Source organism: Miniopterus schreibersii (genome assembly GCF_964146895.1).
Source record: "Miniopterus schreibersii genome assembly, chromosome: 12".
NCBI classification, from domain to species: domain Eukaryota; kingdom Metazoa; phylum Chordata; class Mammalia; order Chiroptera; family Miniopteridae; genus Miniopterus; species Miniopterus schreibersii.
In genome coordinates, this window is record NC_138112.1 from 70,661,257 (window position 1) to 70,675,036 (window position 13,780).

General features: G+C 58.3%; 2 protein-coding genes across 7 annotated transcripts; both read right to left on the reverse strand.

The window, feature by feature from the left end:
* Positions 1-594: 594 nt before the first annotated feature.
* CDK2AP2 (cyclin dependent kinase 2 associated protein 2) lies at positions 595-3,559 on the reverse strand. Of its 5 annotated transcripts, none has more exons than XM_081155574.1 (5): positions 3,438-3,559; positions 1,929-3,219; positions 1,665-1,765; positions 1,446-1,578; positions 595-1,112 (listed from the first exon to the last, which is right to left on the reverse strand). In XM_081155574.1, the coding sequence occupies exons 3-5, from the start codon at positions 1,677-1,679 to the stop codon at positions 1,045-1,047; spliced, it is 216 nt and encodes a 71-aa protein (XP_081011700.1). In that variant the 5' UTR covers positions 1,680-1,765; positions 1,929-3,219; positions 3,438-3,559; the 3' UTR covers positions 595-1,044. The 5 variants fall into 5 exon arrangements, with proteins under 5 accessions (XP_081011700.1, XP_081011698.1, XP_081011699.1 ...); XM_081155572.1 differs by having other exon boundaries at positions 2,071-3,219; positions 3,438-3,542; XM_081155573.1 differs by lacking the exon at positions 3,438-3,559 and having other exon boundaries at positions 2,071-2,467; positions 2,561-2,762.
* A 4,873-nt stretch (positions 3,560-8,432) lies between these two features.
* Positions 8,433-13,312, reverse strand: CABP2 (calcium binding protein 2; the record flags this gene model as incomplete). 2 transcript variants are annotated; one of them, XM_081154458.1, is made up of 7 exons in its annotated part: positions 8,433-8,458; positions 9,294-9,441; positions 9,552-9,661; positions 10,093-10,227; positions 11,046-11,076; positions 11,568-11,726; positions 12,197-12,253. In XM_081154458.1, 7 exons carry the CDS (start codon positions 12,251-12,253, stop codon positions 8,433-8,435), a joined length of 666 nt encoding a protein of 221 aa, XP_081010584.1. The 2 variants fall into 2 exon arrangements, with proteins under 2 accessions (XP_081010584.1, XP_081010585.1); XM_081154459.1 differs by lacking the exons at positions 11,568-11,726; positions 12,197-12,253 and adding an exon at positions 13,151-13,312.
* Between the last annotated feature and the right edge of the window lie 468 nt (positions 13,313-13,780).

Below are 13,780 nucleotides of genomic sequence, written 5' to 3' on the forward strand. Positions count from 1 at the left end.
TGGGACCACACCCGGTCCCCTGAAAGCCCTGGGACGGTGGACTGCAGCACCCATGCTGGAAGCCAGCCCTCTCCCCTTGGCGCTGCTTCACAGGCGCTTGCGGAGGGAAGCAGCAGTGCGCCCTCTCCTCTCCGTGGAGTCAGAGACGGGGCCCATTCAGGGCCTCTGAGGGCTGATTCAGCTTAGGCTGTTAGGGCATTAAGGCAGGAGGGTGTGGCTTAAGTGAACTGGCATTTCCACCTCGCCAGGCGTCACTGCTAATCCAGAGGTAGAACCCTCCAGGCCGAGGCTGATGACTGTCTTCCAGCTGTGGAGGCGGCCAAGGTCCTGCACTGCCCCCTGGCGGCCTCAAGCGAAGCCAGGCGAGACTCAGCTACTGGAGCTCAACTCTTTCCGCTACTTAAAAGCTGGGAAGGCTGAGCGCGGACAGGGGCAGGGTCCCTCCCAAGGTCAATGGACAGGAGGAGGCAAGGTGAGGCCAGGCTCAGTCGGCCTCTCTCCCACCCACTGCACCACTCTGAGTCTTCTCTTTCCCTTTTTCTTCCCAGCCCATCCGGGCTTAGCGAAAGTACCAGGCTCACAAAGGCTAAGAGCTGAGAGAACAACTTCAAATTATCTTTTATTTATACAAAAAGAGCATGGTTAGCAAAAGACACACTGAGAAAAGAGAGGCTATGGCCCAGGAGACAAGGCAGGGAGGTGACAGGCTTTCTCAGGCCCTGCGGGGGGGAAGGGGGTCTGGGACAAAGTGGTGAGAAGTCCTGGGTAAGTGCTGAGTGGTGGGGGCCACAAAAAGAAGAAAGCTCCAGTTGGATCAACACTGCTGGCAGCTCATGAGTGGGACTCACAGTGACCTCTCTGCTAAGTATTCCAGGGGTCCCATGTTAGTGCTGCCAACTGGAGTAAGAGCCACCCCCTGGTTCCTGGACGGCACCCACCAAGGGACACAGGACAGGAAGTGCAACTCAGGGTGAAGGCCAGGGAGAAGCAGGTGCCCTGCAGTGGCCCGGAAAGGTCCAGACTCGGAGGTGTAGGTGCTTCCTGTTACGTGCGGGCGTTTCGCTCTGTCTCTGCCAGGCACTCTCTGACTAGGGCCCGGGCATGGATGATGCCTGGGGTGGGGTGGGAGTGGGGATGGGGAAGTAACATACAGGGTCTCAGCAACCCTCCACTCCCACCCACACCCTCCAGAAGACCCCTCCCTCCCCACCCCCTTTCCTTTCAGTAAGAGGGACCGTAATCTAACCAAAGGCTAGATGATACTGGAGGTTTGGCTAATGCTCAGATTTACCCTGTTGAACTACAAATTCCCTGGAAATCGGCTAGATTTTAATTCAGTTCAATACACCTATGGACAGTGATCCCGGCCCTAGTCTAGGCCTGGCTCAGGCGGCCTCCAGAGGTCCTTTCTCCCCGGGTGGGGGCGAGGGCCTGGCCTCACTCACCTCTCTTCAGGCGCTCCATGGCGCTCTTGCTGCCAGCATAGGTGGGTCGGATCTCTTTGCCCATCTCCTCTATGACCGACAGCAAGTCCGTGTAGGTGCTCTGGGAGCCCTGGGTGCCGGGTGGCTTCATCGCCTATGTCAAGAGAGAACAGGGCAGCGAGCTCAAGCCCCGGGGGGCCTCCAGTCCCCAACCACAGGCAACCTCTCGGCCCCACTCACCTGCACATAGCCCATGGAGGGCGGTCCAAAGTCGTTAAACAGGGGTCTGAAAGGGGCAGCGGCTCCCGGCACCGAGCCCGACGGCGACGGTACACTTCCGGCTGCAACAGGTTCGAGTTAAGAGGTCAGCGCGGGGCAGGGACATCTCCCCGAGCTCCAAGCCCCCAACCGGACTCGCCCGATTCCTTCCGAAAGGGATGCTCCGCTCCGGGCAGCTCAACTTCAGGGACAAACCCCTCCCCCTGCACCCCACCTGGCCCTTACGTGACCACGCCCACTTCACAGGCCAGCAAACTGAGGCTCTGGGCGTGTAGGCGACAGGCCCACTGCTGCGGAACTCGGGCCGTCTTCTTTTCGAGATCTCGACCGCCCGGGCAGGCGAGCAGGGATGGAGCTGGATCCTCACCTGTAGGAACTGGGGTGCCGGGCCCAGGGGTGCTGGAGCCCGGGGTGCTGCTGGGGGCGGGGGCGATCGGTTTGTAGGACATCCCCAACTCCTGGGTGCGGCGGACGTCGGCCGGCCGCTCCTCCGGGGTTGGCTGCCTGGCCACTCAGCTGCGCCCTGATTGGCAGGCGGGCTGCACGCCCCTAGTAAATAGAGCTCAGGCCGGAAGGGCGGACGGGCTCCAACGCTCTCTCACTCCCGATTGGTGCGCAGAGACGTCACTCGGACCTCCTCATTGCCCGAGACCGGCCCCCACAGGCCGCAACCGCCGCTGATTGGTCGCTGCCTTCCGGACCTCGCACCTGTCTGCTTGGGATTGGGCGGTGGCCGACGCCCTCCGCAATTGGAGAGTTCGCGGCTGCGGCCCGCGCGCTCTCAAACCGATTAGTCCCCAGACTCGAGAGGCGGGGCCTCAGAAGCCGGGACCCGGGGCCGGTCAGCCGCGGTTCGCGTCCAGGGGGGTCGTCGCAGGTGCGGGCGCGGCCCTCGCGCCTCGCTCGCCTCGCTTCGCACGTCAGCTCCGCGCCGCCGGGTCTCGGTCCAGCTGGGGTTGCTGCGGCCTCGGTCCAGGAGGGGTTACTGCCGCCGCCGCCGCCGCCGCGCGCGCCTTTCGTCCGCCCCGGACGCCGGCGGACGCAGGGCTTTGACGTTCCGAGCCCTGCGTCTCACCCCGTGCGCTTTTACGTCACCTTTCGCCGGTTCAACAACCTGTTCCCGATCTGCGCATGCGCCCTCCTGAAGCATTCGCCTGTTCCCATGGAAACTGGCCCCTCTCCACCTGCACCGTCGCACTCTTCCCCCGAAGCACCTGGTTCTGGGCTCTGGGCCAGGGTTAGGGCCAAGGGCGACCTCGGGGACCCCCGACCTGCCGCTCCCGGGCCGCCGCGCCTGGGCCGCATAACAGCAATGGGAGGACCGGCTGACCTTTGCTAAACACTTCGCGCCAGGCGCTGTATGGGAAAGAGCCCCGACTGCAGGCTCGAGGCCCACACCCCCCACGAGCGATTTTCCCCGGGACAAGTCGCCTACCTCCATAAGCCTCAGTTTCTCCGTCTGTAAGAACAGAGACGCCAACAGCTACCTCCCAGGGCGGTCGTGCGCACCGAATGACTATTTATAAAGTGCTTATTGTTCCCCTCGCCTCTCCTGCCCGCTCCAGCGCCCCCAGACCTTCCCGCTTCTGCACCCAGACCCTCCTCTCCGCCCCCCTTCCCCACTACCCCAGGTCTTACCCTCTCCCCGGCACCCTTTCTCCCAGGCTACTTCCCCCTACCACCTCTCCGTCCTTGCGCACCCTTCATGCCCCCAAGTCTGCAGGTTTTTCTCACCCCCCGAGACATCCTTTCGCTCATCCAGCAAACATTCCCTGGCTCTGTCCTCGATCCCAGGCCTTGCGCTAGACGCTGACATGGAAATGAAGGGCCATGGCCTCTGCCCGCCAGGAGCGCCCAGCCCCCAGGAAGACCCAGGGCGGCAAAGGCGCACAGCGCAGGGAGGCGGCGGGGAGACTGGGGCAGGGCGCATCGCAGCTCAGAGGACGGGGCTGCCTGGTGACAGCACGGAAGGCTCCCCAGAGGAGGTGGCCTTCAATAGGTGAGCACACTGGTGTATTCCTACAGCAGACTATTACTCAGCAATAAGAGGAAATGTACGTAGCCAGGAAACGACACAGACAGGCATATTGCTGAATGAAAGAAGCCAGCCTGAAAAGGCCACATGCTGTATAATTCCAATTGTATGACATTCAGGAAAAGGCAAACTTATACAGAAAGTAAATTACTGGTTGCCAGGGGTGCTGAGGGGTAGAAATGAATAGGTGAAGCACAGGGGACTTTTTTTTAGGGCAGTGAAACTATTCTGTGTGATACTGTAACAGTGAAATCAAGACATTAAGCATTTGTCAAAGAGTAAACTGTAATGTGTGTAAATTTAAAAAAAAAAAAAGCCATTTAGGTGGTCAGGGTCCCAGGACTGGATGAAGAATATGACAGAGAATCTAGCTTTACTGCAGACGTACGAAACAGTCTCTCTGAAGGGGTGGGGAGATAAGATGCTAACCTGGAAAGGAGCGGAGTCTGCGAGAACAGAGGCAGAAGGAACTGCACGTAGCCCCAACTCTAGTTGGGGAGGGGTTCCCCATGGGGGTTAACAATTCGGAAACCTGCACACATGCACTAGAAGTGAAAATGAAGCAGACGTAGGGTGACGATTTCTCACTGCTGGAATGAGAAGCTATAGCTAAGCCAGCAGGGAGGCTGGACCAATTCACTCTAGTAGTGGATTGGAATTGGAGGCATCAATGTGAACTCCTGTTTAACTTAATATAGATACAGTTGCTTACATGCAGAAACATTTACAAATGTATATATACACAGGCTAGTGTGCATGTATCTCCTCACTCTGTATCAGCTGGGAGGGCCCAGAAGCAATCTAGCACTCAGGTCTTGCTTTCTCCAATAAAGTGAACCAGAGCTTCTTACAGAAATGGCTGATTCTAGGACTGGGGCAGGAAATACACAACAGGATCCTGGGGCGTTTTGTGGTGCAGACAGTAATAAAGTGCTGAAAACAAAAACAAAACCCCAAAGGAGACTTGAGTTGGGGTGGTGAACACACAATACAATATACAGATGATGTGTTATAGAATCGTACACCTGAAATCTACATAATTTTATTAACCAATGTCACCCCAATAAATTAAATTAAAAATAATAATAAAGAAAAATAATAAAGCATGGGGGGGGGGGAACTACCCTACAATGATTGGGGTATGTCAAAGGGAGATAGGAGCCCAGTGAAAGAGCTTCTAGTGGTCAAAACCGGGACCATTTGAATAACAGAATAAATAAAATAGTATTGAACTATAACTTAAAGTATAAAACAAATGCCTATGGGCCCATATGGATATAAACACATGATTGGTTGAGTAAACAAATAAATGAATAAATGGGGGGGAGAGACCAATCTCCCACACAGAAGAATTCCAAGTAGTTTACTTCGATACTCTGCCCTTAAGTGCAGGTTGTGCATAGGGATTTCCTTCCAAAGGGTATATAGTATGTAAAATGAGGAGAAAAAGTAATTTTATTTTAGAAATCTGATAGACGCTGCCTCTAGCCAGCTGGTCAAGGTCAACATCAACAGTGATGTCATGTTGACAGTACCCACCCTTGATATGGATGAGAGCACACCTTGCCTCCGTAAACCCAAACCCATAACCCCAACTAGTCATGAAGAAAACATCAGGCAAATCCCAATTTACAGACAATCTATAAAATTTCCTAAGTGCTGTCAAGATCATAAAAAACAACCACGAAGTCTGAGAAAGCATCACAACCGAGAGGAACCTAAGGAGACATGGCATCTAACGTAACGTGGTGTCCCAGATGGCATTCTGGAACAGAAAAGGGACAATCCCGAAAAAAATGGATGAAATCTGCATAAAATACGGGCTTTAGTTAGTAATAATGTATCCATGTAAGTTCATTAACTGTGGCAAATGTGCCCTTCTAATGTACGGTGTTAATAGTGTGATGATTAATTTTATGTGTCAACTTGACAGGATCATGGGGTTTCCACCCATGTGGTCAAACATGATTCTGGGGGGGGGGGGGAGAGGGAGGCTGTTTCTGAATGAGATTAATATCTGTCGAATAAGTAAAGCAGATTGCCCTTCCCAATGGAGTGGGCCTCATCCAATCAGTCGAAGACCTAAATAGAACAAAAAGGCTGAGTTAAGAGGGAACTTTGCCTGCCTGCCTGCCTGCCTGCTGAGCTGGAACATCAGTGTTCTCTGACCTCAGACTGGAACTTCCACCATCGCCTTTCCTGGTTCTCAGACCTTAGGGCTTGGACTGGAACTACGCCACGGCTCTCCTGGGCCTCCAGCTTGCTGTCTGCAGGTCTTGGGACTGCTCAGCCCCATAATCACCGCCAATTACAATAAATATCTTTACGTATACATACACATCCCCTATTGGTTCTGTTTCTCTGGAGAACGTGGCCTAACACATAGGAGAAGCTGGGTGTGGGGTATATGGGAACTCACTGTACTATGCTGGATATAATTCGGTAAACCTAGCACTGTTCTAAAATAAGTGGATGTAACATCTTGATCTGGGTGATGGTTACCCGGGTGCACACAGGCAAAAATTCACTGAACTGTACTCAGATTTATATGCCTTACTGAATGTGTTATACTCACACTATTTAAAATAGACTTAGAGTAAAAATCTGAATGTACAGCTTTTCCTGGAAAATCAGAGAGCCTCGTAGCTCTGGACCAGCAGCTCTGACTAGCAGGTGCCCCTCTCGATGGGGAAGGGGCTCTCGGCTCAGCACAGCCTCCACCTACCTGCTTGTCCTTCCTGGCCTGGTTCCTGCTCCAGCTGTTATCTGTTGAGACCTTGGCTGAGAGGGCATGCGTGAGACCTGGTGGGGCTGTGGGCACTTCTGGTGCCAGCAGACACGCTGCAGATAATTAAGTCCATCCTAGCAATTCCCTCAACCCCCCAAACCCCCCAGCCAGGAAGCCTCCCAGGCTGGGGGCCAGAGGGTGGTGGGAGGTAAACCCTGGGCGGGGCTCTGGCCCTCCCCTGGCACATACCCTCCAACGCCTGCAAAGAGGACAGACATCTTGGGCAGCAGCGCCATCTGCGCCAGCTGGTGGAGGGTGGTGGGAGGAGGTTGGCCATGGCTTGTGGTGAAGCTGCCGGCCTGGGGCAGCGCCGCCTCCCCCCAGGCTCTCCAGACTGGCTGGTGGGAGAGATGGCCTAATTGAGGACTAGGCATTAATTGGGATCGCCCAGGAGAGTGGTGCTGGAGCTGCAGCAGCCAGCCCTGGCACCTCAGGCCCAGGCTCCGGGCCGGGCAGGGCACCGGTGGCGGTCCACCTGCTCTGTCCCCGGGCCATCCTGTCGGCAGCAGCGCTGAGGAGGACCAGGCTCGGGTGAAAGCTCCCACCCGTTCCCGACCAGGAGGTCAGGGCCTGTCTTCCCTCTCAGTCGGGCCGCGCTCTGCAGACCAGGCCTTTGCTGTAGCCGGAAAAGGCTGAGGCCCGCCCTGTGTCCACTCCGACCCTGTGATTCTAGAGCCCCCAGGCCTGAGCGCAAGCCCCACCTCCATGTCACCTTAATCGTATGTGACTTTATGCTTGTCCCTGTCCTCCCACAGACTTCTGGGGCCCGGGAAAGTGGCTGGTTAATCTGAGGACCATAGGGGACCATGGCCAGTTCCTGAACAGGAGTGTCACAAAACACAAGTGATATTTTAGGAAGAATAATCCAGCAGCGTGTGCTACATGGCCGGGAAGGGAGACATAGCAGTGGGGCTGTGTGACCTCTAGCAAGTCACCTAGGCTGGGCCTCTTGGTTTCCTCAATCTGGAAAATGGGGCATGAAGACCAGGCCAGGGGTCCCGTGAGCAGACGTGTCCTTCGGGTCCCCCAGGAAGCAGGCGGTGAGATGACGTTAGGGATGAACGTATGAACGCACTGCAGAGGAAGGCGAGACAGCGGGGTGGGCAGGAGGGCCTCGGATGTGAGGGGAGCCTGAGGCAGAGACCGCCCAGGAGTGGAGCCTGGAGTCAGGCAGAAATGGGCACGTCCTAGCTGCCCCCCACGCGGGGCCAGTGGCTGGCGGCTCCGGGAAGAGCCAGAGAGCAGCCCACCAGCTGAGCTGTATTCTGAAGGGACCATCAGCCAGAGCCCGACAGCCGGGATTAAAGCTGGGAAGAAATCAGGTTCTTTCTTGAAGGCTCTGAGCAGCACCCCTGCAGGAGTGAATGGGATGGACCTTGGGAAAAGCCCTCACGCACTTGCTCCACCCTCTAGAGTAACCTGGGACCCAGCCGGGGGCATTCATGGGACGAGGGGCCGCGCACACCCGGCTCTGGGAGAAGCAGGGTGGTTCACTCTGTCAGGGACCTTTCCTGGCACTTGCTGTGGGCTGGGCCCGTGATCCAGAGAGGGCCCCTGCTAGCCCAGAGCTCACAATCGAGGGGGTTTGTCGCCCAGGACTTAACTTTTGGGGGCCAAATACTGGGTCCTCCAGGGTAAGGAAGTGAGAGGTGAAAGCCATCTCCCCAGGTCTGAAGGTACTTTATTGTCAGAGAAACAGAGATGGGCGAGGGGCTTGTGGAGGAGTGGGGGTGGGGTGAGGGCAGACAAGGGCATTGCGCACAGGTGGGGGGCATTGCGCACAGGTGGGGGGCGTGGGGAAGAGAGGCAGAGGTCCCAGCTGGAGGCAGTGGGCTTCCAGGGACACGCTCTCAGGCGGTGGCTGTGGTCTCAAGTCCTCCCTGCTGCCTCCAGCTTCTGTGCAGGCTCAGCGAGACATCATTCGCACAAACTCTGCCAGGACAGAGCCAAGGTTTTGGGTCTGCTCTCTGGACCCCACTGGGGGTGAGGCCAATATACTGGCCTTGAGGTGTGAGGGAGTGTGGTCAAGGGCAGGGCCTGCAGGGGAGTCTCCTGGATCTGATAGGTAACAGGTCTCTAGGCTAAGAAGAGGGGCTTTGTCTTGTGGGCAGAAAACATCTTGTAACTGAACGATTTTCCTCTTTGCTTTTGCCACCAGGAAGCTCAGGAACAATTTGGGGGCCCACTTTGGAGAATTTCTACTTACTGATTTTCCTTGGCTCCCTATGATTATTTAATCTTTATTTTTCCTCTGTGGGAACACAGTGTAGAGGAAGAGCTGGGTTCTGGATCAGAATGCCTGCATTCAAATCTTGGCTCCATCTCCCAGCCAGGGTGGCTCAGTGGTTGAGCATCGACCCATGAACCAAGGGGTCCCTGGTTGGATTGCAGGTCGGGGCAAATGCCCGGGTTGTGGGCTTGATCCCCAATAGGGAGCGTGCGGGAGGCAGGGGATCGATGTTTCTCTCTCATCAACATTTCTCTCTCTCTCCCTCTCCCTTCCCCTCTCTCTAAAATCAATAAAGTCATATTTTTTAAAATAAATCTTGGCTCCATCGACCTCCTTTTGCTGAGCACCTACACCTTCCTAAGAACGGACTTTCTTCTGCTCACGGGGATGCTAGTAGCTCCTTCCTCCCGGGTTCCCGTGCTGATTTCCTGGGAGAGGACTTGGGCAGCCTAGCAGGGCCTGGCACCCAGTGGGGACGCTGCCTTCATGGCTCTGTATCTGTGAAGAAGACTCCAGGGTGTGTGGTGCAGGTGGTACCTTCAAAGTCGATCAGGCCGTCCCCGTTGAGATCGATGTCGTGAAGGATCTCGTCTACCTCCCGCTGGGTGAGGCGCTCGCCCAGCAGGACCTTGAGGGCCGCCCGGAGCTCACCCAAGCTGATGCAGCCGTCCCCGTTGGTGTCAAACTGTGGCAGCGTTGGTCATGGCATTGGGTCACCGCCAAATCATTCAGCCGCTCAGCCCCTCACTCACAACAGACATGCAGCCCCCCCCCCCCCAGCCCCAGGGGCCGCACCTCTCGGAAGGCATCCCGCAGCTCCCTGACGCCAATCATGTCTGCTGTCTCGGCCAGCAGCTTGGGGCCCATCAGCTCCACGAAGTCTTCAAAGTCCACCTTCCCGCCACCTGGGGGCCACGTTCATCAGGGACCCCTGCCCAGCACTGGCTCTCCTCTGCCCTCTGCCCTCCCCCTCCGGCCTGTGCCCTTCCCTCCCTCCAGGCCCCACAGACTGGGGTGTTTTTTTTTTATTTTTATGGCTTTCCTTAATTTTCCTGAACAGTTTGGTTGGGTTCAAGTCCTGGCTCCAATGGTCTGGCTGTGTGACCTTAGGCAAGTCACTTAACCTTTCAGATACTCAATTTCCTCATCGAAAAAATAGGAGTAATGGTCCTTGTCCTGCCCACCTCCTAGGGAATGGTGAGAGTCTCTTGCCTTGAAAATGACCAAGGTCTGGGCTCAGGAGGCCAACCAGCAGGTATCTCTGTGCCTGGGCTGCCCGGCTGCCCCGGCCCTGGCCTCTGGAGAACTGGGGATGGGGTGGGTCCGAGGCACGTACTGATTTGCTGTGAAATCTCGATGAGCTCCATCTCAGTGGGCATGTAGCCCAGCGTCCTCATGCAGGCGCCTAGGTCCCGGCAGCCGATGTAGCCGTCCCGATCTCGGTCAAACTCCTGGAAGGCGGCCTGCAGCTCTGCCAAGCAGGGCAGGGTCAGTCCTTCCCCAGTGTCCCCCTGGATCCCAGCTGGGATCAACTCACCCTTCTTTCCTTGGTCCAATCATTCCCTCCTAAACATCAGTTTCTCTTTGCTGCCTCAGGGCCTTTGCACATGCTATTCCTACAATTCATCCTTTCAGCAAATAGTTAAGGAGCATCTACTGTGTGCCAAGCTCTGCTCTATGTAGTGGGGATATGACAATGAAGAAAGAAAAAGAAATAAAGGAAGGAGGGAAGGAGGGAAGGAGGGAGGCAGGGAGGCAGGGAGGCAGGGAGGCAGGGAGGGGGAAATTCTGACTTCATGGAGCTCACATTCTGGAACACTCTCCCCTCCTCTTTGATCCTTATGTCACCTACTCAAGGAAGTCCTCCCTCTAAATTCAGAGCCCTCCAGCCCATGTATACTCGGAGTTGGAAGCACTGAGCACCATTGGCACTTGTGGGCTAATTGACGTCTGTGTGCAGAGGACACGGGCCTGTCGTTGGAGCTGGCCATGTCTCCCAGTGCTCAACACAGGGCCATGCACCCAGTGGGCACCCAGAAGTGTTTGCTGAGTGAACAAATACAAAAGGGGCCCACCACCCCCCTGGTAAATGAGACCAGGCAACTGACAGCTGGGGGTTTTGTCAACCCTCCCCGCTCAGGCTTGTCCCCAGTCTGCTCGTACAGGTCCCCTGCAGCCCTCTTCTTGCTCCCGGTTCCTCCTGGAGAGGCTGAGGCCCTGCCCGATGGCCCCTCCCATGTGTGCACCCCTCACCCCCCAGAAACTCTAGTTCCTTCCCGAGCTCTTTACCTTCAACCTCCTCCGGCCGCAGCTGCCGGTCCTGAGGGGCAGAGAGCAGTTAGGATTCCCCGCACTCTTGTTTCCTGTTCTTTGGGGTTCTCTGATCAGCCCCACAATGCCATGCACAGGGCCCGTGTCTGACACTGCTCGGACCTGGCTCCTCCCACCCGTTCCTGCCATGGATCTGGGGGTCCGGTTTCCCTCCCTCCCTGCCACCTGCCAGGCCTCTCCCAGGGCCTTCCCACCCCTGCAACCCTCTTCTGGACACAGAGTCCCATTTGCCAGAGGTGGGTCTGGGGTTGGGCAGATCCCAGGCTTGGAGGCCTCAATGTCACCGTCTGTGTCCTAGGCCCCCTGCTACCTCCCTGCCCAGCCCCTGGCAGGCTGTCTCTGACGTTTCTCTGGGTCTCCCTTTGCCCCCCACCCCCCTGGATCTTTGTGCCTTTGCTCCCACCTCCCCACTCAGTCCTCTCCCGGCTACTCAGGGAGAGGCAAAGCGAGGGCAGAGGGCGGGCGGGCGGCTGTACATACAAGCTGGGTGGCCGCGATGCTGGGCCGCAGGAAAATGCAGGCAGGCCCCACCAGGCTGCTGAGCACCGAGTAGCCCTGGACGCCCGGCCCGGGGCCCCCCTGCTCCTTGGGGCTGTGGTGGGAGCTCCCCAGGCAGGAGCCGGGCCACTGCCAGCGGTCCTGCAGCAGAGCCGGCCATGAGCTGGGGCAGTGGCCCCTCTGCGCCCTACTCACCAGCCTCTCCTGCCTTTGGCACCTCGCACAGGAGAGAGAGGCCCTCACCTATCACCCCTCTAGGCTGGAAGGGTCCACCCCTTACTGTTCAGATGGGCAAAGCTGAGGCCCAGGAAGGGCAGAGGACTTGGCCAAGGTCACTCAGAAAGCCAGGGGCAGAGTGAGACCTTGAGCTCAAGCTCCACATCCCCCAGGTCAAGACTGACCAGCAGAGAGCAGGGTCGGCTAGCTGGATGGGCAGCCAGGGGCTTGCTGAGCTTGGTGGGGAGGCCCGGTGGGAACCAGCCCCTCCATCCCCCTGCTGTGCCCACCTCTAACTCCTGCCCGGCCCCACACAAGGCCCTGCCCACCCACCTGACCCTTCCAGGGTCCATCCCAGGCTCCTGGCCTTGGCTTCTCCCCCTCAGCCCTCCTACCTTAGGCCCCCGGTGTTGGGGCCGCTTGGCACAATTTCCCATGGGCCCATGAACCATGCCAGGCCTGGAGTCCCGGGGGCCGCCCGGGGCTGGACCTCAGCGGAGGCTGTGGGCTCCTGCCAGTCCCCAGCTGCTCCCAGTGAGCCTGGGAGCACGGCAGGGGATTTTCCAAGGGTTTTGTGGGGAAGATCGGGGGCGGGTGGGCAGGCGGGGAGCCCTGGGCCTGGGGGCTTGGCTCTTAATCCGGGATTATCTCTGAGCATCTTTGCTGGTGAGGGGGGCCACTCGAGCCCCAAGGCCCCCTGGAGTGCTCAGTCTCCCTGTGTTCACTCCTGAGGGTCTTCCAGACACCCCCTCTCCAGCACCCCTCTCCCCTCGCCCCTGCCCCTAATCTCTCCCAGTCAGGAGAGATGTGATTTCTTCAGAAGCAGGGCCTGGACCTGAGAGGAGGAAGCCAGGCGCCCGGCGTGCCAGGGTGGTCTGGGGCATCTCCCCCGTCTGAACAGCAGGCGGTACCAGGTGGTATGAACCCTGCGGATCCTCTGCTTGCTGCGTGTCCTGAGGGGCTGCAACCTCTGCCCAGCCCGGGAGACCCTGCTCCTTCCTGCCAGCACCTCAGCTGGCTCTCGCCGCGGGCACCTGCCCGCCTGCCTGCCCTCGGCACCCCTGCCTGAACCAGCCCCCCGACGCTTGGACTTAGATGAGGAGCTGAAGGGAGCTGACTCTGGGTGCCAGGGGCCGGCGAAGGGCTCAGCGGGGTCAGAGGTGGGGGGACGCCAGCCTCCCTCCTGAGCAGCTGACCGACTCACCCCTCAATCAACATGCACGTCTAGGGCTTCCTCCCTGGGCTCTGCCCTGGGCCTGTCCTAAAGCGCCCCAGTTGGGGTGGGGGATCCCCTCTGCTCGCTCATGGCCCCCTCGTTTGGGTTAATCCCACAGCCCTGCCCACTTTACCTGCCCGAAGGCCGCCTGCACCTGGGCCTCGAGCTCCTGCAGGAGCCGCCGCCTGTTGACTGCTGGGCTCACAGGGGCCTGGCTGGGCCCTGCAGTGTCCTCAGAGGGCTTGGGGTCCCCTGTGGGGAGGCTGTCACCTTCTGGGCCCTGAGGAAGGGCCATGGAGACGAGGGCTTGGCCCCTCTTGCTGGCTGAGGGGCACCGCCCCACTCCGGTCTCCTTGGTCCTGTGGGAGGGTGGCTCAGTGAGAAGCTGTGGGTCCCTGCTTCTCTCCTCCCTGTTCCCCGCTCCGTGGGCTGGGAGGGCCCCAGGTCCCCCAAGTCCCATATCTTTCCTAGCTCCCCATGCCCCTCATATAGTGCCTCCCCCAAATCCTAGCCTTCCCCCACCTGTCCCCCTCCAACCTCATGCCGGCCACAGGCCACGCTCGGGCTCCCCAGGACCCGCTGGGCTCCGCACACCTGCGGCGGCCCCGGGGCCCAGTCACTCTGGCTCCCGGCTCCTGGCTCCTGAATCCCTTGCACTCACGCCTCCCGTTTCTGTCCTGCTCTCTGGCCCTCCCTCTGGCCCCTCTGCTCCGTGAGGTCTCTCCGTGTCTGTCTCCCTTGCAGCCCCCTCTGCCCCCCTGCC

Bases quoted from the DNA above. Each gene is read 5' to 3' on its own strand.
- CDK2AP2 (XM_081155572.1), bottom strand. From the start codon at position 2,152: ATGTCCTACAAACCGATCGCCCCCGCCCCCAGCAGCACCCCGGGCTCC. The intron at 1,766-2,070 runs GTGAGGATCCAG...AACCTGTTGCAG, and splicing joins CGGCACCCCAGTTCCTACAG to CCGGAAGTGTACCGTCGCCG. The intron at 1,579-1,664 runs GTGAGTGGGGCC...CTCTTGACATAG, and splicing joins CCTCCATGGGCTATGTGCAG to GCGATGAAGCCACCCGGCAC.